Genomic DNA, 20,859 nt, shown 5'->3' with positions numbered 1-20,859 from the left:
AACAGGGTATTGTGAACTCAATATATTTTAATCTTTGAGTTCTTTGTTCCAAATTATTTAGAGTGAATAAAATGGTAACTATTGAGCCCTGGGGTGGCGCAGCGGCTCAGTGGTTAAGATTCCGGGTTTGTCGACCGGAAAAGCCAACAGCCCAGTTTCAAGACTTGAAATGCCATGTGATGGGGTGAGCTTCTGTCCTTGCCCCAGCTACTGCCAACCTAGCAGTTCGAAAGCATGCAAATGCAAGTAGATAAATAGATACCACTTTGATAGGAAAAGAGCAGCTCTCTGTGACATCATGCTGTCCACATGACTGCAGAAATGTCTTTGGACAATGGCTCAATGGCCTTGAAACAGAGATGAGCATTGCCTCCTATAGTTGGCAACGACTAATGGAGTAAAATCTGAAGGCACTCCTTTAACTTTTTTTTTTAAAAAAATCAAGCGCTGTGAGGTTGGCAAGTTCAGTTGGTACCTCTTAGATTTCTGGAAATATCTTTATTACTAATATGTAGGGTAAAGTATTTGAATCTGCAAAGCTACCAAAGCTGTTTAAAACTTGTACCGTGCGTACTATACTTTTTGAAGTATAAGGCACACTTTTTCCTCTCCTAAAAGGGAGGGAAATTTGGGTGCGTCTTATACTCCGAATGTAAGTTTTTTAAAGCTTTTTTCCAGCCCTAACGAGGTGCTAGCGAGTGAAGCAATCTCCATGCTTTGTCTGCTCTCTCCGACTCTCAGCTGTGCTTTAGCAGCTTTTTTTTCAGTGAAGCAATCTTCTGTGCTTTGCCTGCTCCCTCCGACTCTCAGCTGTGAAGCTTTTTTTCAGCCCTAACCAGGTGCTAGCGAGTGAAGTGCTTTGCCTGCTCCGACTCTCAGCTGTAATGATTTTTTTCAGCCTTAACTTGCCTGCTTTTCTCATTGCTTCTTTCTCCAAAGATCAGTTGTGCTTTAGAAGCTGTGCTTTAGGAGGTGACCCGAGGCTGGCTCCAGGCGATTACGAGTGCTTCTTTGGTGGAGGGTGTCTTTCCGGCCGCCTTGAAAGAGGCGGTGGTGAGGCCCCTCCTCAAGAAGCCTTCCTGACCCGCTGTTTGAGATAATTATCGTCCGGTCTCCAACCTTCGCTTCGCGGCGAAGGTTGTTGAGAGTATGGTGGCATATCAGTTTCCCTTACACCTGGATGAAACTGTCTATCTAGACCCGCTCCAGTCCGGTTTCCGGCCCGGTTACAGCACGGAGACGGCTTTGGTCGCGTTGGTGGATGATCTCTGGAGGGCCAGGGATAGGGGTTGTTCCTCTGCCCTGGTCCTATTAGACCTCTCAGCGGCTTTCGATACCATCGACCATGGTATCCTGCTGCGCCGGTTGGAGGGATTGGGAGTGGGAGGCACCGTTTATCGGTGGTTCTCCTCCTATCTCTCCGACCGGTCGCAGTCGGTGTTGACAGGGGGGCAGAGGTCGGCCCGAGGCCCCTCACTTGTGGGGTGCCGAGGATCGATCCTCTCGCCTTCTGTTCAACATCTACATGAAGCCGCTGGGTGAGATCATCAGTGGGTTCGTGTGAGGTACCAGCTGTACGCGGATGACACCCAGCTGTATTTTTCCACACCGACCACCCCAACGGTTATCAAGTGCTGTCCCGGTGCCTGGAGGCCGACGGGTCTGGATGGGGAGAAACAGGCTCAAGCTCAATCCTCCAAGACAGAGTGGCTGTGGATGCCGCATCCCGCACAGTCAGCTAAATCCGCGGCTGACCATCGGTGGCGAGTCATTGGCCCCGATGGAGAGGGTGCGAACTTAGGCGCCCTCCTGGATGAACGGCTGTCTCTAGAAGATCATTTGACGGCCGTCTCCAGGAGAGCGTTTACCAGGTTCGCCTGGTGCGCCAGTTGCGCCTTTCTGGACCGGGAGGCCCTTTGCACGGTCACTCACGCCTTGTGACGCCTCGCCTGGATTACTGCAACGCCTCTACATGGGGCTTCCTTGAAGGGCATCCGGAGGCTGCAGTTAGTTCAGAATGCGGCTGCGCGGGTGATAGAGGGAGCCCTCGTGGCTCCCGTGATAACACCCATCCTGCGCAGGCTGCACTGGCTACCTGTGGCCTTCCGGGTGCGCTTCAAGGTTTTGGTGACCACCTTTAAAGCGCTCCATGGCATAGGGCCGGGTTATCTACGGGACCGCCTACTGCGACCAGATACCTCTCACCGACCCGTGCGCTCTCACAGAGAGGGACTCCTCAGGGTGCCGTCAGCTAGGCAGTGTCGTTTGGCGACGCCCAGGGGAAGGGCCTTCTCTGTGGGGGCTCCCACCCTCTGGAACGAACTCCCCCCAGGACTCCGTCAACTTCCTGACCTTCGAACCTTCCGTCGCGAGCTTAAGACACATTTATTCATCTGTGCAGGACTGGCTTAGATTTTTAAATTTAGAGGGGTTTTAAATTGATTTTAATATTTTATATTTGATATTTATATTTCTATTTTTAATAATTCGGGTGCTAGAATAAGTTTTTTAAGGATTATTTTAATTTGTATATTGATATTGATGTTTTATATGCCTGTGAACCGCCCTGAGTCCTTTGGGAGATAGGGCGGTATATAAATTCGAATAATAAATAAATAAATAAATAAGAAGCTGTTTTTTATCCCCAAGCAGGGGATAAAAACCAGCAAACTAATGTGCTGAAGCTGACCAGACTTAGAACGCTAGTCAGATGAACATCTGATAGGCAGATTTCCCCCCCCCCCCCCCGCCTATTTTTCTCCCCAAAAACTAAGCTGCATCTTACACTCCGGTGCGTCTTATACTCCGAAAAATATGGTAATTAAGGCAAACTCTCCCTTCATCTGACTTCAGCATGTTTTAAGTTAACAGCCTTGTTCCTGTCTTACTGCCTTCTCTCTCAGGGTCTGTTAGGCATTTCATCCCAGCAACGTTACTCACTATTAGACTTGCACCTAATGTTCTGTACAAGCATGATTTATTGCATTCAATGCAATAGGGACAAGGGAAAGTATAGAATTAATGTTTTCAAACTTTAATTCTTCTTTATAAGCAAACAGTGCATTGAATAATGATCTGGAAAATCTTTTGAGAAATTATATTGTAAACCTTAATTTGAAAGGAGGAGGAGTGGAGGCTACTGCTTTGCATCTGTGGGGCAACCATGTAGGTATATCCTGACTCTCTTGATCTGAATCCGGAGATAATCTAAAACCCTTTTGAAGACATTCCAGTGATCCTTTTCTTTCTACCTACTCACCTTATCTGTTGTTTTTCTGTTCTACTTCTCCAATCTTACAAAGCAGAGTTTTTGTTTTATTAGTTCCTTATCTGTTCATATCACATATCCGAACCATAACAGTTTCTGGTTGTTTATCATGATCTCAAAGCAGAAGTTAGTCAATATTTGGTACAGGATTGATCCTACTTTTAGACCATGGTACTTTCCATAGAGTAACTATAGGCAAATCAATAATTCAAAGCCTGGTTTTCTTTTTTCCCCTCTCTCTCTGCCCTGCTTTCTTTGGCATACTTTTATTATACTAGGAAAAACATTGCTTCAACAATGTTGATCTTTACTGTCATAGAACTAACTTTATCCTCCATAATCTTGCCTTCCTTGCTAAGATTAATTCCGTTTACTTCTCTAGCACACTTTATCTACTTATAAGTCAACCTGAAACCCATATTATATTCATTTTTCATCTTTACTTTCAGAAATAGTTCTTTTAAGACTTTGTTATTTTCAGCTAACAAAATGATGTTATCTATCCATCTCAATTTGTTAGTGTTTCAAGCTCCAGTTTTGAATCCAGATGTCATCTCTTGCCATTTTTATAATGTATTTGTTGTATAAGTTCAACAGACACTGTATGTACTCATATCCAACTCTATTCTGGTGACATAGAATAGAATTTTTTATTGGCCAAGTGTGACTGGACACATAAGGAATTTGTCTTTGGTGCATATGCTTTCAGTGTACATAAAAAGACAAGATACATTTGTCAAGAATCATAAGGTACAACACTTAATGATAGTCATAGGGTACAAATAAACAATCAAATCATACTAGGAAACAATCAATATTAATATAAATTGTAAGGATACAGGCAATTAAGTTACAGTCATGCAGTCATAAATGGGAGGAGATGAGTGATAGGAATGATGAGAAGACTAACAGTAATAGTAATGCGGACTAAGTGAATAGTTTGAAAGTGTTGAGGGAATTATTTGCTCAGCAGAGTGATGGCATTCAGGAAAAACTGTTCTTGTGTCTAGTTCTGGTGTGCAGTGCTCTATAGCGTCGTTTTGAGGGTAGGAGTTGAAACAGTTTATGTCCAGGATGTGAGGGTCTGCAAATATTTTCACAGTCCTCTTTTTGACTTGTGCAGTATACAGTATACAGTTCCTCAGTATACAGATCCTCAATGGAAGGCAGGTTGGTAGCAATTGTTTTTCCTGCAGTTCTAATTATCCTCTGAAGTCTGAGTCTGTCTTGTTGGGTTGCAGAACTAAACCAGTTATAGAGGTGCAGATGATAGACTCAATAATACCTCTGTAAAACTGTATCAATCGCTCCTTGGTCAGTTTGAGTTTCCTTGATTCCATGGATCAAGACTACACTAATTCTGAAGAAGGGAGATGCAAAAGAATGTAGAATTTATTGGAACATTATATAAATTCCACACAAGAGCTGTTTCCTCAATTAAGATAACAGAAGAATGTAACCATAGATAAAGAAATGCTAGATGAACTGACAATTTCAAAACAGCGGGAGAGACAGTATATTAGATTGCTAACATTAGATAGATAATAGAGCAAGAGAGTCTTAAAAAGTGGTTTATTCTTGCTTTATAGGTTACAGCAAGGTTTTTGAGTTTGTAGACAGTGCCAAAGTTAGGAATATATTAACACTTAATCAGTGTGACACTTATTATATGCAGGAATAAAGTGTGTTAGCCTTTTAAAGGGTCACTGGAGTTTGCTACACGTTTTAATTTAGATGCTTAATAGCTTGGCAATGAATATATAATATATAAAAAAGAGGCATGATGTTTTACTTCATTGGGTTTCACATCTGCTAGCAGAGCTGTTGCTGAAAAGGTCTGTTGTTCAGCTTATCATATACATTGAATCCTTGAATATTAATCTGCTTGAATGTCTCTGAATTACAGTACTTAAACTCCACCAATTAATTGGCAGAATAATTTTATTTCTTGAAAATACGCAAAGGAATTTATTCCAGGTGACAAGAGCCTGTCTTTGTAAGCAATTTTTGCGCTATAAATAGCCCCACAAATTCAAATATGGAATGGAACTCAGCACAGAGTCAGTAAATTCTCAAAGCCATAGTCAGAGATTCTATTTCTTGTGTCATTCCAACTTCTGTAAAAAATATATAAAAACAAGCAAAAAGATCCAGAAACGAGCTGGGACAGTAAAGCACCAATGGTACTGGAAAATTAGAAAAGGCCAAATGTAAGAAAAATAAATCATAAATAGAAAAAAAAGATATATTATTGAACCACTAGTACAAAACAATAGCTTATACCGGGTGCAAAGCAATTATATAAAATGCATTCCCAAAATGCAAACTTTCGGAAAACAACTTAAAATAAATGCAGATTTTATTTAAATGTATACTTATCTCACATAGCCCACCAAGAGCTGATTATAAAGTGGTTAAAATAGAGTTAAAATAATTGACTATGCATCTTTGAGAAAGACACAATGGGCCATAGCCTATGAAATAAATTAAAATTCCAAATATTCTAATAAGGTCAATTATGAAAGATATATGTATGCTATCCTGAGACAAGGCTCTTTATAAGATCTCAAATGGGTGATGCTGTACTCCCATTTTACTCAACTTAAACTCTAAGTTCCTAATTTATACCAACTAAATCTCAAAAGTATCTTTTACCTCTTACAGAAAACCAGCATTCGCCCAAGATAGCACTTAGAAGCCCCTACTGACCAGTTGGGTGAACAGGCCAACAAAACAAGCAGGGACTAATTTTTCCAATATTCTGCAGAGATTGGTAGGTTTCCCATTTCTTGGACTAGAAGTGTGAACATATTTATTTTCTAATTTTAATAAACATATTTATATGCATACAAACATGTACAGAGTGTACCAAAACTCAGCCCCCTGTAACAGTCTAGTATGTAGCTTACATTAAATGTTCAAAGTGGTTGCCATTTCTTTCTAAACATTTCCTTACTCTTTTGACACATGGTCTTTGAACATGCCTACATTTTCCCTAGAAGGAAAATTAATTAATTAATTAATTAATTAAGCATCGTTCTTGGCCTGTGGGGCTTGAGTTTCGGTACATCCTATATATATTGCTGTGGTAGAGCTAGAGAATGATGGTAGGTTGGCATCACTAATACTTTATAGTTCAAATGTACATTTATAACAGGTGTCATGTCGAATATCAAATTTAAAAATTATAAAAAGAAAATTAAAGCATAAATCTCTGGCTGACCATTTATCTTGTTGCAAAAAATAAGTAACCAAGAATAAGAATTGGAAGACTCAGAAAGAAAACAGTTTCTTTAGAAAAATTACAAACAAAAGATTCTACTCTCATTACAACTATGTAGACATCAGATGGAAAATAAAAATGAGGATTAGCTTATTACACTGTGAAACTTTTCCACTTCTGTCAGAGCAACTACCTTAGTTATTACATTTTTAATGTTCCTACATTTATGATCTGTAGTTTATTGTATTCACTAAATGAATTATTACTACTATTATACTGTCGAGCAGAACAGCTAATAACAGCAGTTTGGTAGTAATCAAGTGAATGCTATGCTCCATCTCCTCCTTGAAGCTGAAACACTCAATGGAGAAGGTAGTAAAAATTAATGTTGTACAACAATTTTTGTTGCAGACCAAAGATTTTTGTTCCTTTTTCATACAGAGTTATTGAATTGTATTTTGTTTTCATGTTTCAAAATGCTAGAAAAAGAAGCCCAACAGCATTCCAACAACATAACCCAAAGTGGTCAATTAGAGAATTGGTATTTACTATCAAGGTATTCAAAGACACAAAGCTTTTGTTTATGTGCATTTTATTCCTAGGATAAGACAGAGCATTTCTTCCCTTTTATCAGTTTTAGAAAGCAAAATATTTTGTAGTTCGTAAGTCTTGTTCTCAATTTCAAGTGTTTAAGTATTTGGGGACCTGAATACATAACAGTTCTCTTTTTGGCAATCTAAATCTAAGTGGGCATTTCAGTCATCCCAAAAATGAACAGATCTGTCAAATAAAAAATGCCCACAGGGAGGAAAAAGGTCTCTTGCAATTTTCCAGACAGTTCAGAGCTTAGGGTAAAAGTAGAAGCAAATTTTTTTTATATGGATTATAATATTAGTTATAAAGGTTTAAAAAGGGTAGGGGGTAAGGGAAACCTATATTATGAATGGGGACAGCAAAGAGCTTTTTAATAGATATTCTGTCAATAGTTATAAAAAGTTTTCTGTTATCTACAGATGCCTTTCTGCATGGCAAATTATTGGAGATAATTTAGAACTGCCATAAATCTCTTTTAATGACCTGCAATACAGTATTTTAAATTTAGACCAACATTGCAGACTCAGTTTTATTATAATGCACAAGCCAGACAATATTCTGAAAAAGTTTGCATGGATTAACATTACAAAACTATTTCTGATGTGTCCTGCAAGGAAAATAGAAACTTCTTTAAAAAAAAAACACACAAACAACCACCCTGTCTTTTTTAAAATTTAGTGAGGAAGATGCTCAAATCATATGCTTCACAGATCATGATATAAATAATCTGGAAGCAGCTCGGCAGATTTAATTTCTTCTTCCCAAGGTAGATATAAGCATTAATGAACTTCACATGAGAGAGAGAGAGAGAGAATGAGAACCCTACAATGAAATGGCACTCTCATCTATTCTTTACATATGAAGTTGCAATAAGTGAAGCTGCTGAATTTCCTTATCCAGATCTTAAATACAATTCTTCTGACGTGAAATTTATGACTGCCATCTATCTATCCGCTCCAACCCCTCCATTCTGTTCCAAGCAGCGTATAAACCAGTCTTCTCAAGGTGTAAAATTAGCACCAGGATTATCATCTCTAGAGTTTCTCTAGATCAAATCTCGTTTCATCTGCCTCTCCCAAAGTAAAGATGTTTGAATTCAGAATAGCAAGGCTCCCTGCTGGAGTTGCACAGACAGCTTAACAGGTGTGCAAGCTTTTCTCAGCAGGCATCAAGCTATGCAGTCTGATCTGCTAGAATGCAAATCTCTCAATCTCTGAAGTAAAGACAGTGTAGGAAGAAGTGCAAAGGAGAAATGTGCAGTGAGAGACTATAGAAAACACAAGCTGCTACTACTGTTACTGAGACATCTTTTTCTTTTGGGAAAAAAAAAGCTAAACTCAGTCATCAACTTTGCTTGCACTTATTTTTCTATAAAAAGTATTAGCAAGTTTCAGTGTTACTTTTGTTCCTTAGTATCATGTTCATAAATATTTGAATTCTTTAACCTACAAAATGCTCACCAAAAGGCTCATTTTACAAACCTCTGGATACATTTTTCCCCCATGTCAGAGAGCAGCAAATGAGTAGTGGGGAGGTTTCTATTCCTCCCCCCGAAATGTTAATGTATTGATTTTATTTGCATTTATAAACCACTCCAAAGCAACTGAAATAAAACTTTCAGAATGAAATTGCAAAGTACCTCTGATTTTAGGGCAACTCTCTTTTCCCTCTGCAGTCTTATCTATGGGCATCTACGAAAGCTTGTTGAAAATGACAAAAGCAGAATCACATTATTGCAGTGCAAGTTCCTGGTTACTGATACAGAAATAATTTGCCATTAGTTTCTTCTGGGATGTTTTTCAATTTCCCAGTCATTTTTGGAATCTGGTACTTTGTAATAGTCTCCCATCCAGATAATAAAACTTGTTCAGTCCTGCTTAATTCTTTGAGCTTAACCAAGATTGGTTAGATGCTGCCTTCTAGCTAGGTTGTCAATTAAAAATGAAAGAAAACTTCCAAGCAATCAAATGTAAATCTGTATATACTTGTTTTGTTTATAATGAAACTTAATTGCAAACAGTAGCCTATTCACAATTTAACAGAAATAACAAAGATTTCAAGTAAGTAGCTACCTTCTCCAAAATCTACATGAAGAGATGCCGCCCAAATAATCAAGAGTGTGAATCAATCTATTTCTACTTACCAAATAAATGTATATATTTGCAATGCCAGCTGCCACTGTCCTGTGCTTTGATTTAAGTTGCTGTTGACAACATAACTAATAAAGATGTCAATGCTCGGGATCAGGTATCTTCCAGTGCTATGAAAGAGATGTTTATGCTGAATCTCTCCAAACTGTCCATCTATCAAGGCACATTTATTTAAATCAAGGAGATTTAAAGCCAGTGATTAAAATCACCAAGAGAAAACTCATATTAAAGCCAAGGTGCTTAATGGACCTTGTTTATCAAAACAAAGTAACCCAATGCTCAATAGTTAGCTTATCACTGAATGTTACACAGACAGGAACACTTTCTGTAGTGTTTTGGTAACCTTGGAATTAATTGCGTCAAACTGCAGATGTTGCAATAATGCATACCAAAGGTCCATACCTCTGTTCATTTCTACTTTGCTTGTAAGCTGCCTTTTCTGTTGTACCTATTTTAACATCTCATTTGCCTTCATTGGCCAGATTTCTTTACAGATAAAAATACCAGTCTAGTCCAGCCTATGCCTTTGTCCTAGTCTGCAGTCAAGGCAAAGTGCAAAACCTGGTGATTAAGTTGGACTGGCCCACTTTCATTACATTAAAAACTGAAATGACTGTCCATGTTTCCTAAACATATAATTCAAAAAATGACATACTCTTTATTCATTTGTATTCATAAGTTTCCAGTTCTCCCAGATGATATTATTGGTTATGATTTTCCAATGTCAGTCATCCCAACTGTACGTCAATGATATATCCCATGCAGAGTCTTGTATAGCTATGGCACTTTCTCTACTTGATCTTCTATCCCCGTCTACTATTGCCTCAATTGCTTATCTTTGGATGCCACCTTACTGATGTACTCCTGGATACTCTGAGTTTCATCCATGACATTGGCTTTGATACTCATCAGATCCTGTCCACTGTCTTTTGGACTGGTCTCTGGGTGTTTGACTTGGGGTTTGACATTATGAGGAGTTTCCTTGTCTTCGCCTTGTCAGCCTCCATGTCCTCCTTTTGCCAACTTACTATATGAGCAGGATATCTGATGAGAGCCAGGGCATACATGCTGATGATCTGGATCCTGATCTTCCCATTGAGCTGATTCTTCAAGGACCTATCTTACCTTTTGGTGGTGCATGATTGTTGCTGTCTTTTTTGCTTCCTCGTTGTGGTTCCCATGTGGCTGTGGTATACCGGGGTGCTGGTAACCCGTCTACATGTCAGTTATGTGGCTCACTCGGGATTCCACCCCATTGGTCTTAATTACCTTCCCTCTCTTTCAGCCACACTTCTCCATTCTGAATGATATCCCAATGTCCTCACAGTAAATCCATGTCAGATGGAACAGCGAGTTGATCTCTTGTTCATTCTTAGCATGTAGCTTGTTATTATCTGTGTGGAGGAGGTGGCTGGTGGTAGTTTCACTCTTGAACTTGTATCCACATTCCATTCTTGTATTTATCTGGCTAAGGGAGTTTGAGCCTATGCAAAAAGCAGTGGGATAATGCTGGGATTAATTGGATTTTCAGTATTGTCTTCAGTGTCCCACAGTTTTTGTGGAAGGTCCTTAATGTCCTGTTGACATTGTCTAGCACCAGTCACATGTATAGACTTAACAAGCATTAAATAATAGGCTTTCCTGTAGTGAATCCAGGCTGTGCTCAGATTGGTCTATCTAAATTTTAAGTCTTGGGCGAGTGCTATATCTACGTTTTAAGCCCTTAATGTTGTTCCAAATGCCTTTCTGAGCTCTGCTCATGTATTGGTCTGTACAGTCCTGAAATCCTATGATTCTTGACAAGAGTTCTGCATGTGGTGGGGAGACAGGTTATTGGCCAGTGGTTGGAAGGTGCTGTTTCCTTGTAGGCATCAGTATTTCCCTTCCTTATGTTAGCCAGTTTGGGTGAAAGCCTGCTGCTACCAGTTGGTTCATTTGTGTTGCTAGGCATTCACACACTTTTAATTTTTTTAACCAGTAGGTGTGGATCATGTCCAGGCCATGTGCCATCCAGCTTTTCATATTCTTCACCCACTGCTAGTTGTCTGCTACTATGATGGTGATTGGTTTCTCTTCTATGTATTCTTCCAGTACAGTTTAGTTTCGGTGTTGATGGTTCTGCTATAATCGGTGTTGTTTTACAGCACTTAGGAATACACCTTGGATGACCCTTTGGAAATGTGTATTTCTTCTGCTTTTCTAGTGTAACTCCTTAGCTGCACAGTCAGTGCTGTGAACCTTTGTTTAATAGTCTCTAGGGCTTCAGATGGATTTAGCCCCTTGTAATTTTTCCAGAAACTGAGACTTATCCTTAATCTTCACGATCTTTTGTACTTCCAATGGCTGACTAACCTCTCTGTAATTTACTTTGATCTCTGCCTTATTTTCCAGGGGTGGGGGTGGCATATGTATTGCTATTCTTCACATAGCCAAGCACCTCTAGGATTACAGCAACTGTAGATGAATATCAACATATTGTTTTAAGTGATAATGATAGAGATTGTTGGGAGGGTTCTAGTACCATTTTCTAGTACATATATACTAGTACTTTTTTTTAAAATTTACATTTATATTCCGCATGTCAAGGTTCCAGAAAAACCTCTTCTGCATAAAAAAAACTCAGAAGCCATTGTTTTTCAGAGTTCTTTACTAGCATGAGGAAACTGGCACACGATGAGTGAAATTCCAAAACTGAACTTCCGGATTCTTTTCCCAGTTATACAAACCCCAAGAGTCCCACCCCCCTGACCCCTTTGATGGTCACATGGTCCCACGTTCTCCCAGTTCATTCGAATATCTTCTCGCCACTCTTCCTGCAGATGGGAACACCATCCGACCTTGACCGCTTGAAGAATGTTACCATACCCCTCAGCCCCCCTTCTTCCCCTCAGGGGAAAAATGTGGCAGCGTCTGGAAACCTAAAGTCTAGTATGGTTTCCAGGCCTGACAGGCGTCCCCCCTTGGAAAAGAAGCTAGGAAAGAAAACAAAGAGTTGATAAAGAAGAGTGTCAATGGTCTACACTTCCCTTCTATCCCCCCTCCCCTCTCCAAGAGGTTTTTTAGGTTTGTCAGGGAAAGTGTCGTGAAATTGTTTAATCAAATTGTCTGCATTTACTTTCCAACTTTTGACCCAAGTAGATTCAGATAATGGATACCCCTTCCAGTGGACTAAATATTGTAATTGACCTCTGTATAGTCTAGAGTCAAGGATTTTCTTGATTTCATAGTGGGTTTCACCTTGGATTATCAAGGGTGGTGGGGGAGGGAAAGTCCTGTAGGCCTTACGGCCTAGCGTAAATGAGACAGACTCCTGTGATCCCAGGCCACAGTATCCTGCCAGGATCAGCTCCGCAAAAAAAAGTTCACTGCTTGACTGGCGGTGATCACTGTTTCTCATAAAATATTTGCCTGTTGTCCTTCCACTTTTTTTTTTTTTTGCAAGTCCAAATATCAGGCCAGCTGGCAGATCATCTGTTAATGGAGAGCACCGGATCTGGTTGGAATGGCTCGCGGAAGGCCCCCCCGCAATGCTTTCAAAGCCTTTCCTGAGGCAAATGGTGATAATTTCAAAAAAAAGAAAAGAAAAGAAAAAGAAAAGAAAACGAACTAAAACAGAAACAGAAAGCGCACCCCGGCAATGTTTATCCACAACTGCAGTGAGCTTCCCAATGGCTGGGAGCCAGCCCTGCTTCGTCCTCCATGTATTTACAGTGTCAAGACCATAGTTGAAGTCTGTGCCCACTCAGCTCTGCCCCTTCCACAGGAATAGGCTCAGGAAGCAAACTCGGGCACAAAACACAAGCAGGTGAACAAGCCCACTCCCAGAGCCCCTGGTGGACTTCCCAGCAGCTTCTTAAAAGCCTCTTCTATGGCCCAACCCTAAAGCAGTAGCTGGGAGTCAGATGCTTTGCTGGGGCAGCCCTGGCACATTCATTTGTGTCTCAGCAACCGGTCTGTCCTGGAGAAGCTCTGCAGGCAGCGTTCACACTGATATGGCTTCTCTCCACTGTGGACACGTTTGTGGCGCTCCAGATGGTACTTCTGGATGAAGCGCATGTCACAGACATCACACTCAAAAGGTTTCTCTCCAGTATGAATAAGGATATGTCTCTTGAGGTGGTAACTGCTCCGGAACGCTCCAAAACAGTTCTCACAAATAAAATTCTTGGGAATCCGGACCTAGAAGGATCCATTCTGCTCTATCACCATTACCTTTTTAAGGGATTTTTTAGGAGGAGACCCTTCTGCTGTTTCTTCTTCCTTCCGACTACGTGATTTCTCACTCTCCTTGCGATGACTCAGCATGTCCGGTGCACCCCCTCTCTCCCCGTTCTCCACCTGCTTAGAGCTTTGCTTCGGCATCATCTTCTTGCTGGCAACTGTTGGCACCAGGCAAACACCGGAGAGTCCCTCGCAGGCCAGGAGGCTCGCCTGAACCATCGCGTTAGTCTGACAGTCCTCAACAGGGAGATTATGCCAAGTCCTTACGCTTTCTCTCTCTCTCTTGCTCAGGAAAGAATTTTATGACTACAAAGATTTTTCAGTAAATCGTTTCTGCACCGGTCCCGTCCAATACCTTCCACTTTGTTGACATCTTTCTGGAGTCGGAGAGTCCAGAATGGCGTGCAGCAAGTTTTCCCAGCCTTGTTAAAAGCTGAGGAAAATTACAGACTGTGCTGCTCTTGCAGATGAGTCACCCCAACCCTAAATCCCCCTTCAGGATGGCCCTTGCTGGGAGAAAGGGTGCTGAGGTCTTCCTTGTAAAGAAGCCACAATATTGCTGTATGTCCACCTCCAGTTTCCACCTGAGTTCAAACTCCCGGCGTGCCGGCTCTCCCCTCTCCCGGGGAGACACGAAAGCGAAACACCACCACGGCTGCTGCCGCTGCTGCTATTCCCACTGCAGCCCCCCTTCTTCCCCTCAGGGGAAAAATGTGGCAGCGTCTGGAAACCTAAAGTCTAGTATGGTTTCCAGGCCTGACACCGCCCTTCTCCGAAGACTCAGGGCGGCTTACACTATGTTAGCAATAGTCTTCATTCTATTTGTATATTTATATACAAAGTCAACTTATTGCCCCCAACAATATGGGTCCTCATTTTACCTACCTTATAAAGGATGGAAGGCTGAGTCAACCTTGGGCCTGGTGGGACTAGAACCTGCAGTAAAACTTCTCCACTGAGCCTTGATAATTGGTCTCAAAGGTTGACTATAGCCATTTTATCCATGATTTTATGTCTCATATCAGCTACTGTGCTCTGTAACGGGGATGCAGTGATGTTCCACTTCAGTTGTTGGCTGCACATTCAGTTGTTCTTCCTGTCTGGGATGCAATGTATAGTTGCTCTATCTCAAAGCGGTGAGATTAGCTTCTTATTGACTATGTTGAAGCACTCGGTAATAGCTGTTTCTTGGTTAGTGCAGATATAGGTTTTCTGTCCATTCATAGTTCCTTCAGATGTTTCATATATCCTCTCTCATTATGTCTACTATTGTAGTAGCATTCCATCAATTCAAGGTTCTCTAGTCTTGTCCATGTATGGTTTGTTCCAGTAGTCCACCTATTATCAGATTGTCTTGGTTCCTGAACATCTGGTGTGGACCTTGTTAATCCAGACACTGTGAGAGTCAGCGTGACTCTCTTAGTTCATGTCACTCTCATATCCAAGTAGGAAGCTAAAATATTAGGGAGTCTTTGGCCAAGGATCCCTAGATAGCTTAAAAACACACAGAGTCTATATATGTTCTTTGATGCAGGCAATGTATTCAAATCCAGGCTTGTACCTATACGCATTCCCTGTACCAAAGACCAGCATTCTAACCACTACACTATCCAGGCATTTTGTGTGTGTGTATGTGTGAGTGTATTGTTTTTAAGCATTGTTTTTAATAATTGCATTTACAAAAACAAAAAAGTGATTTTCTTTAAAATAGTTTTATAGGTTTGTGCTATGCTCTCTGAGTGATATATATCCCAGGTGCTACTATTTCTCAAAGACAGGCATCATATTTTTTAGCCATGTGTATTAAGTTACCTTGCCATTGCTCTGTCCAAAGTTGTAACGCAGTTCCAAAAGACTTCTACACTGAAATATTTTCTTTGGGCTGAAATGATTCCCCACCCATGTTCTGTTTACAGGTAAAGAGGTTAAGAGACAAACATTTATATCTTTCCTTTCAATGACCTCAAATGGAAAATGGGAGACTTTGAAATATACTTCCCCCCCCCAAAATGGGGATAGATTGCTGTTCAAGAGCAGTGAGTTGGAAATTTCTATCCAAAGTCTTACTAGATCTTAAGTATAGACTTTTTCCTTACCTCTTGAACCAAACTGTGCCAGAGAGTCAGAAACTAACGTACTAAGAAGCGATCATTTGTTCTACTAACAGAGGGATGCAGCTGTTATGTGTCTGTAAAAAAATAACTTCATTCACAGAGATCAGTAACAACCCAAGTGCTTGTGCTCACATATTAGCGGTAACCCTAAATGCATTTTAATCCCACCTCTAATTTACAAGAAAGAAGGATACTCTCCACTATATAACAGAAAACTCAAACTTCCCAAAGTCCTTTGCCATTGTCTATTATTTTTGAGGATGATTACTGAAATACAAAATATACAGAAGGCACTAAATTGCCCATTCTCCTATATCCGTGATGGCAAACCTATGGCACGTGTGCCAGAGGTGGCATGCAGAGCCCTCTCTGCTGGCACGCGCACGGTCACCCCAGGTCAGATCTCCGTGGCGTTTCTTTCGTGAGCTTCTGTTTCCCTGCAAAGGATGAAAGAGAAGCTCATGAAAGAAAAAGATCTTGCCTCTTGCCACACTGCCAGTGTTGGGATGCCCCGCCTCCCGCTGGCCAGCTTGCTTTCAGGTCTCTGCTGCACATGCGCGAATGTCCGTGCATCCGTGCGTTCATGTGCAAGCACACACCTTTCAGTTTGGGCATGTGCACGCAGTTTAGGCACTTGGTGCCTAAAGGATTCACCATCACTGTCCTATATAGTGATAAAGTAATTATTTTTAAAAAATATGCTTCATATACTTAATATATAAATACATACATTTAAATGTAACATAAAACCTGAACCCTTGTAGTCCCCAGCAGTGAACTCCTCCTTTGATAAATTACTGTGAGATTCTGGAATCTGATCCTGTCAGTTCAGTTTCGGTAACAGAATACCAATCTATCATCCCAACAGTTGTTTGTAGAGTAGAGTAAATCGTAAGATTATATAATTTGGTTCTCCTTTATCTTCATAATGTTGATTTCAAATAGGGAGATGTGCATTGGTATAGCGACAGGCATACTCACATTCATTTTGCACAATCAAACAAGGTTTGTCTCCTCCAAGCCTCTAAATCGGCATGCAGACAAATGTATTGGTTTTCTCACAGCCTGTCGAAGTCCTTCACCAGAGCAAGTCTCTACAAAGTCAACAAATCTTCTTGAAGTGTTCCATAAGGACTACACTTTTAATATACTCAACTGAGCCTAAATAAATCAACCAACGTTTACATGGCTAGAATTCCAATGAGGAGGAGAGAAGCTAATCTACTCTTACTATACTTGATAATTAAGGAATTTGTGTCTTTGCACTTCCAAAACTGAGAGAATCAATCAGTGGCATGCCCAAATTTCTAGCAGAGTGTTGTGACCTAGGCTTCCTGAGTCATTAAAACACACGAATAGTCCCAAAAACCACTTTTATTGTAACAGCTGTGAATTACGTTCATTCACAGCTGAGTCCCAATAAGCTGCAAAAAGTCCTCGGGAGAAGTCCTTCGGAATAATCACCAACCTTTATCTCCCTTGACACTCTGCCAAAGACCTACTTGGCAAAGCCACACGGATTCCAGAATCAAAGATGCCGACTGGGAACAAAATTAACAACATTGCTTTCCTGCAAAGTGCCCACGTGCCTTTGCTCCTCTTTTAAGCCATATGGGAGGGGCCAATCATCTCCAGGCCTTACTCCCAAGTCTTCCCTTTTGTTTTAACTGTTTTTCTGGCACTTTTGTGCATGCATGCACTAGGAACAGGCTCCTCCTGTTCCTCTGTCTCTCTGCTGTCCAATTCTGGAGGCTCCGGAGTCCACGCATCACTCCGAGATGGACCTGGCCCCATCTCTGCCTCCGACGCAGAGCCCTCATCTGGGCCTTCCCCAGACTCCAGGACTGGCCCATGTTCTTCCCCAGCCTCCTCACTGTCCAACTCCGCTGCCAGCTCCGCAGACTGCTGGCGGACCACAACACAGACAACCTGAAAATATTACAGCCCTAGGAAAAACCTAACAAACTTCATTAAAGTTATCTCCAATTTTTATTTTGAGATTATGCTAGTCAAACCAGAAGCTATATTATTTATCAACATGGAACTGATCTGTTCATTTAAATTAGTCTAAGGGAATCACACTGGTATGTAATCTGGATTAGGACTGCACTGTAGCATCCTTCTCAGGACAGGAGAATTAGGAAAAAAAGCTAACTTTTTGGCACAGTTTTGGAGGTTTGATTTTTAACTCACATACCCTTAGCCTTCCTTGGTCTGTGAATAGCATTTTCATTTCAGACTGGATATGATAGGCTCATACAATAATTGTAATGGTTATGATCATCATATATAAAATAAACTCCAAATCATGATTTCTTGATTTCACTATCCAGTTAATTGCCACCTTTCTTATCTATCTTTTAAATATTTTGCTAATGCCCGAAAGCTTTTCAATGATATACTCTTTGAGTTATTCTGAACATCTGGATGTTCCTTATCTGCAGTGGTGAAATTTACTTACCTTCGTTACCAATTCGGGAATGGGAGCGCGCCTCTTCTGCGCATACGCAGAGCCTTCTGTGCATATGCAGAGGGTCAAAAATGGGACGTAATGACGTCCCGGCAGGTGGACAGAACCTCCCGCCGCCAGCGCTACTGGTTCGTGCAAGCCGGATAGATCCGGCCAGATTTCACCGCTGCTTATCTGTAAAGAGAGAGGGAGGGAGGGGAGAGAGAGGCAGGGAGAGATTGCAGTAGCCAATGTAGTTATGAAATACTACAATAGTGGTTTCAGATAAACAGAAGTATTAGAATAAGCTAAACTTCCTATACTGTGCTTGATTTGTTATTAGGCTTATTAGCTACTAGTGAGCACTAGTAAAAAAAAAAAAACCTGGCAAACTATAGTACCCTTGTAATTATTTTCTTATATGAGTCTGCCTTCCCCATCCCCATGTTCTCATTTTTAAAGTAATATATATTAAAAAGTGACACAGTATTCATTAATAAACCAAATGCGCCCTAAGTAGAGAATGTCCAACTCAATTTGGATATTAACATACAGTATCAAGAATTCATTGCTCTAAAATTATGAAACTCTTAAGCCAAGACAGATATAAAAATAGCAAGTAAAAATTATGCTGCTACACAAGATTTTTTTCTTCTACAAAATGCTTTCCCGCAAATGCAGATCTGCTGGGGTTTCCCTGATCAATCAAGTGTTGTATATTGGCTGCAATAGAAATTGACCAACTGGCTTGTCACTGGAGCCTGATGTCTGGACTAACAGAGAGCAAGTGGTCCAAAACCGTCCAGCCATCTTTCTAGATAATGTATGAAAACCTGATATACCTTGGAGACTTACAAAGTTATTTTCAGCAAGCTATCTCTGTATATTTATATTGAACCTGAAACCCATGCCATGTTTTCCACTCTCAGCAATTACTAATTATTGTGGGATCAACTGTCTCTATAGAAAAACTGTGCTATGCTTTACTTCCATTTGCATGTCACCAGATTGTTCCACTTGGACCCCCAACTTCAATTAAATAATATACATGCATTATACTATACATTATACTATTTAATATACATTAAATAGTAATGCTAAATTGGTCAACAAATGAATAAAATGGTTTAGAAACCAGAGCTTTCAATAACTAGAATTTAAAAAGTAGCAAACCCACTTCTCAGAGTTTTACTTCAGACCAGTTTTTCCAAAGTTTACATAACACTCCCCCTCCAATGTACGGACTTTAGTGCTGAGAATTTCCTAATCACCTTGGACATTAAAATTCTGCAAATTAAAATGTACACAATGAAGAATACTAAGGCTGATCAAAAGTATCGCAGATTAAATAGATGATAGAAATCTTTCCTTTCTCCAAACTTCCCAGATTTAGTGCCTGACATGTTATAATTCCCTTTAGCCCCAGCAAGTTTCACCTCCAATCAGCTAATAGAGGCTGTAGTCCAAACTATTCAAATCAGATTGAGGAAACCTCTTCTAGTTATCGCTCAGCTCATCAGCTTGACAAAACACATGTATGTGTGTGTGTGTGTGTGTGTGTGTGTGTGTGTGTGTGTGTTTCTGATAGAATTCCTTTACATCTTGACCCAAAACAATTACAGCATGTCAATTTTATTACCTATATCCATATATTTGTAATTTATTATAAAAAAACTTGTTTAGATGGAAAATAAAGCCAGAAAACATTATTTTAATTTAAAAATATTAATTTTATTGATTTTAAATACTATGTCTGATGTACATTAAGAACAGAACATCTAATTACAGCCAAGATGAAAGATGCTATATATTGTTTTTAAAAAAGACAAACCAACTGTCAGGCGTGGAAACCATATTACCTTGGTGCCTTCAGGATCTAGGCCTGCCACAATCCTACCGTGGGAAGTTGGGAGGGGGAATTGTATGAGTGAAGTAGAATTAGCCACAACAAAACTTTGCAGAGAAGTTCAAGGCCATGTGCAGAGAAGAAAGTGGAAGTTATCTTCTGTACATGAAGGAACTGATTGGACATGTGGTGGACATGTGGGAGAAGTGGGCAAGATCTTGAACTTTCTTTTGGGTAAGGAAACCCAGAAGCTCTCAGATTCGGGTTATCCCAGATGTGCCAATATGACATCTCTAATAAAAGTTAGCTCTGAGGAATTGCAAACCTCTGAGTTTGATTTCGTTGGGGGTGTTACTTGGAACCCTGACACCAACAATAAAAAAAAAAAATCAACCACAGGGTCAGTCTGTTAGTTCTGGAGAATAGTATCAGAGAGCTGGTGGTAATTACCACTTGTTATAATTAATAGATAACTACTGCATACAAACACACACTGTAAAACAAATCAGGAAAATATAGCATTTCAATTAAATTTAAGACCTAAACTGGATGTCTCTTCCACCCTAGCTTTTTTCCTCTCCAACCGTGCCTAAGAAGATGAGTATTTAAACAAGCATGGACAACATCCCAATTTAAACAATCCAAAATTTTGGGAAGCAGAGTATTGTTTAATGGACTGCTTAATTGGTCATGCCCACTCAATCACATGATCACCTAGCCACGCCCACCAAGTAACATGGTTACTTGCATGACCGCCTGCTGTTACCTTATGCCTCCCACCGACCGGTACGCTCTCACAGAGAAGGTCTCCTCAGGGTGTCGTCCGCCAAACAATGTCGGCTGGCGGCCCCCAGGAGTAGGGCCTTCTCTGTGGGAGCAGCGACGCTCTGGAATGAACTTCCCCCTGGCCTACGCCAAGTGCCTGATCTTCAGACCTTTCGCCGTGAGCTAAAAACATACTTATTTATTCAAGCTGGACTAGCATAATGGTTTT

General features: G+C 40.6%; 2 protein-coding genes across 5 annotated transcripts in view; both read right to left on the bottom strand.

Moving 5' to 3' along the window:
* KLHL29 (kelch like family member 29) overlaps positions 1-20,859 on the bottom strand; it is a 490,936-nt gene that overhangs the window by 377,201 nt on the left and 92,876 nt on the right. For 3 of the 4 annotated variants that reach the window (XM_058179678.1, XM_058179658.1, XM_058179633.1), the window contains one exon: positions 18,032-18,214. The exons of the other annotated variant lie outside the window; for it this stretch is intronic. The gene's annotated coding sequence lies outside the window, so the exon portion shown is untranslated. The remainder of the gene's footprint in view (positions 1-18,031; positions 18,215-20,859) is intronic. 4 annotated transcript variants of the gene reach the window in all.
* LOC131196638 (zinc finger protein 740-like) lies at positions 2,822-15,620 on the bottom strand. The gene is given in 2 exon segments (XM_058179691.1): positions 2,822-4,628; positions 8,725-15,620. A coding segment is annotated over 1 exon segment (561 nt). The 5' UTR covers positions 13,676-15,620; the 3' UTR covers positions 2,822-4,628; positions 8,725-13,114.

This window comes from Ahaetulla prasina, chromosome 1, assembly GCF_028640845.1.
Source record: "Ahaetulla prasina isolate Xishuangbanna chromosome 1, ASM2864084v1, whole genome shotgun sequence".
NCBI lineage: Eukaryota > Metazoa > Chordata > Lepidosauria > Squamata > Colubridae > Ahaetulla > Ahaetulla prasina.
This window is presented reverse-complemented; position numbering and strand designations above follow the sequence as displayed.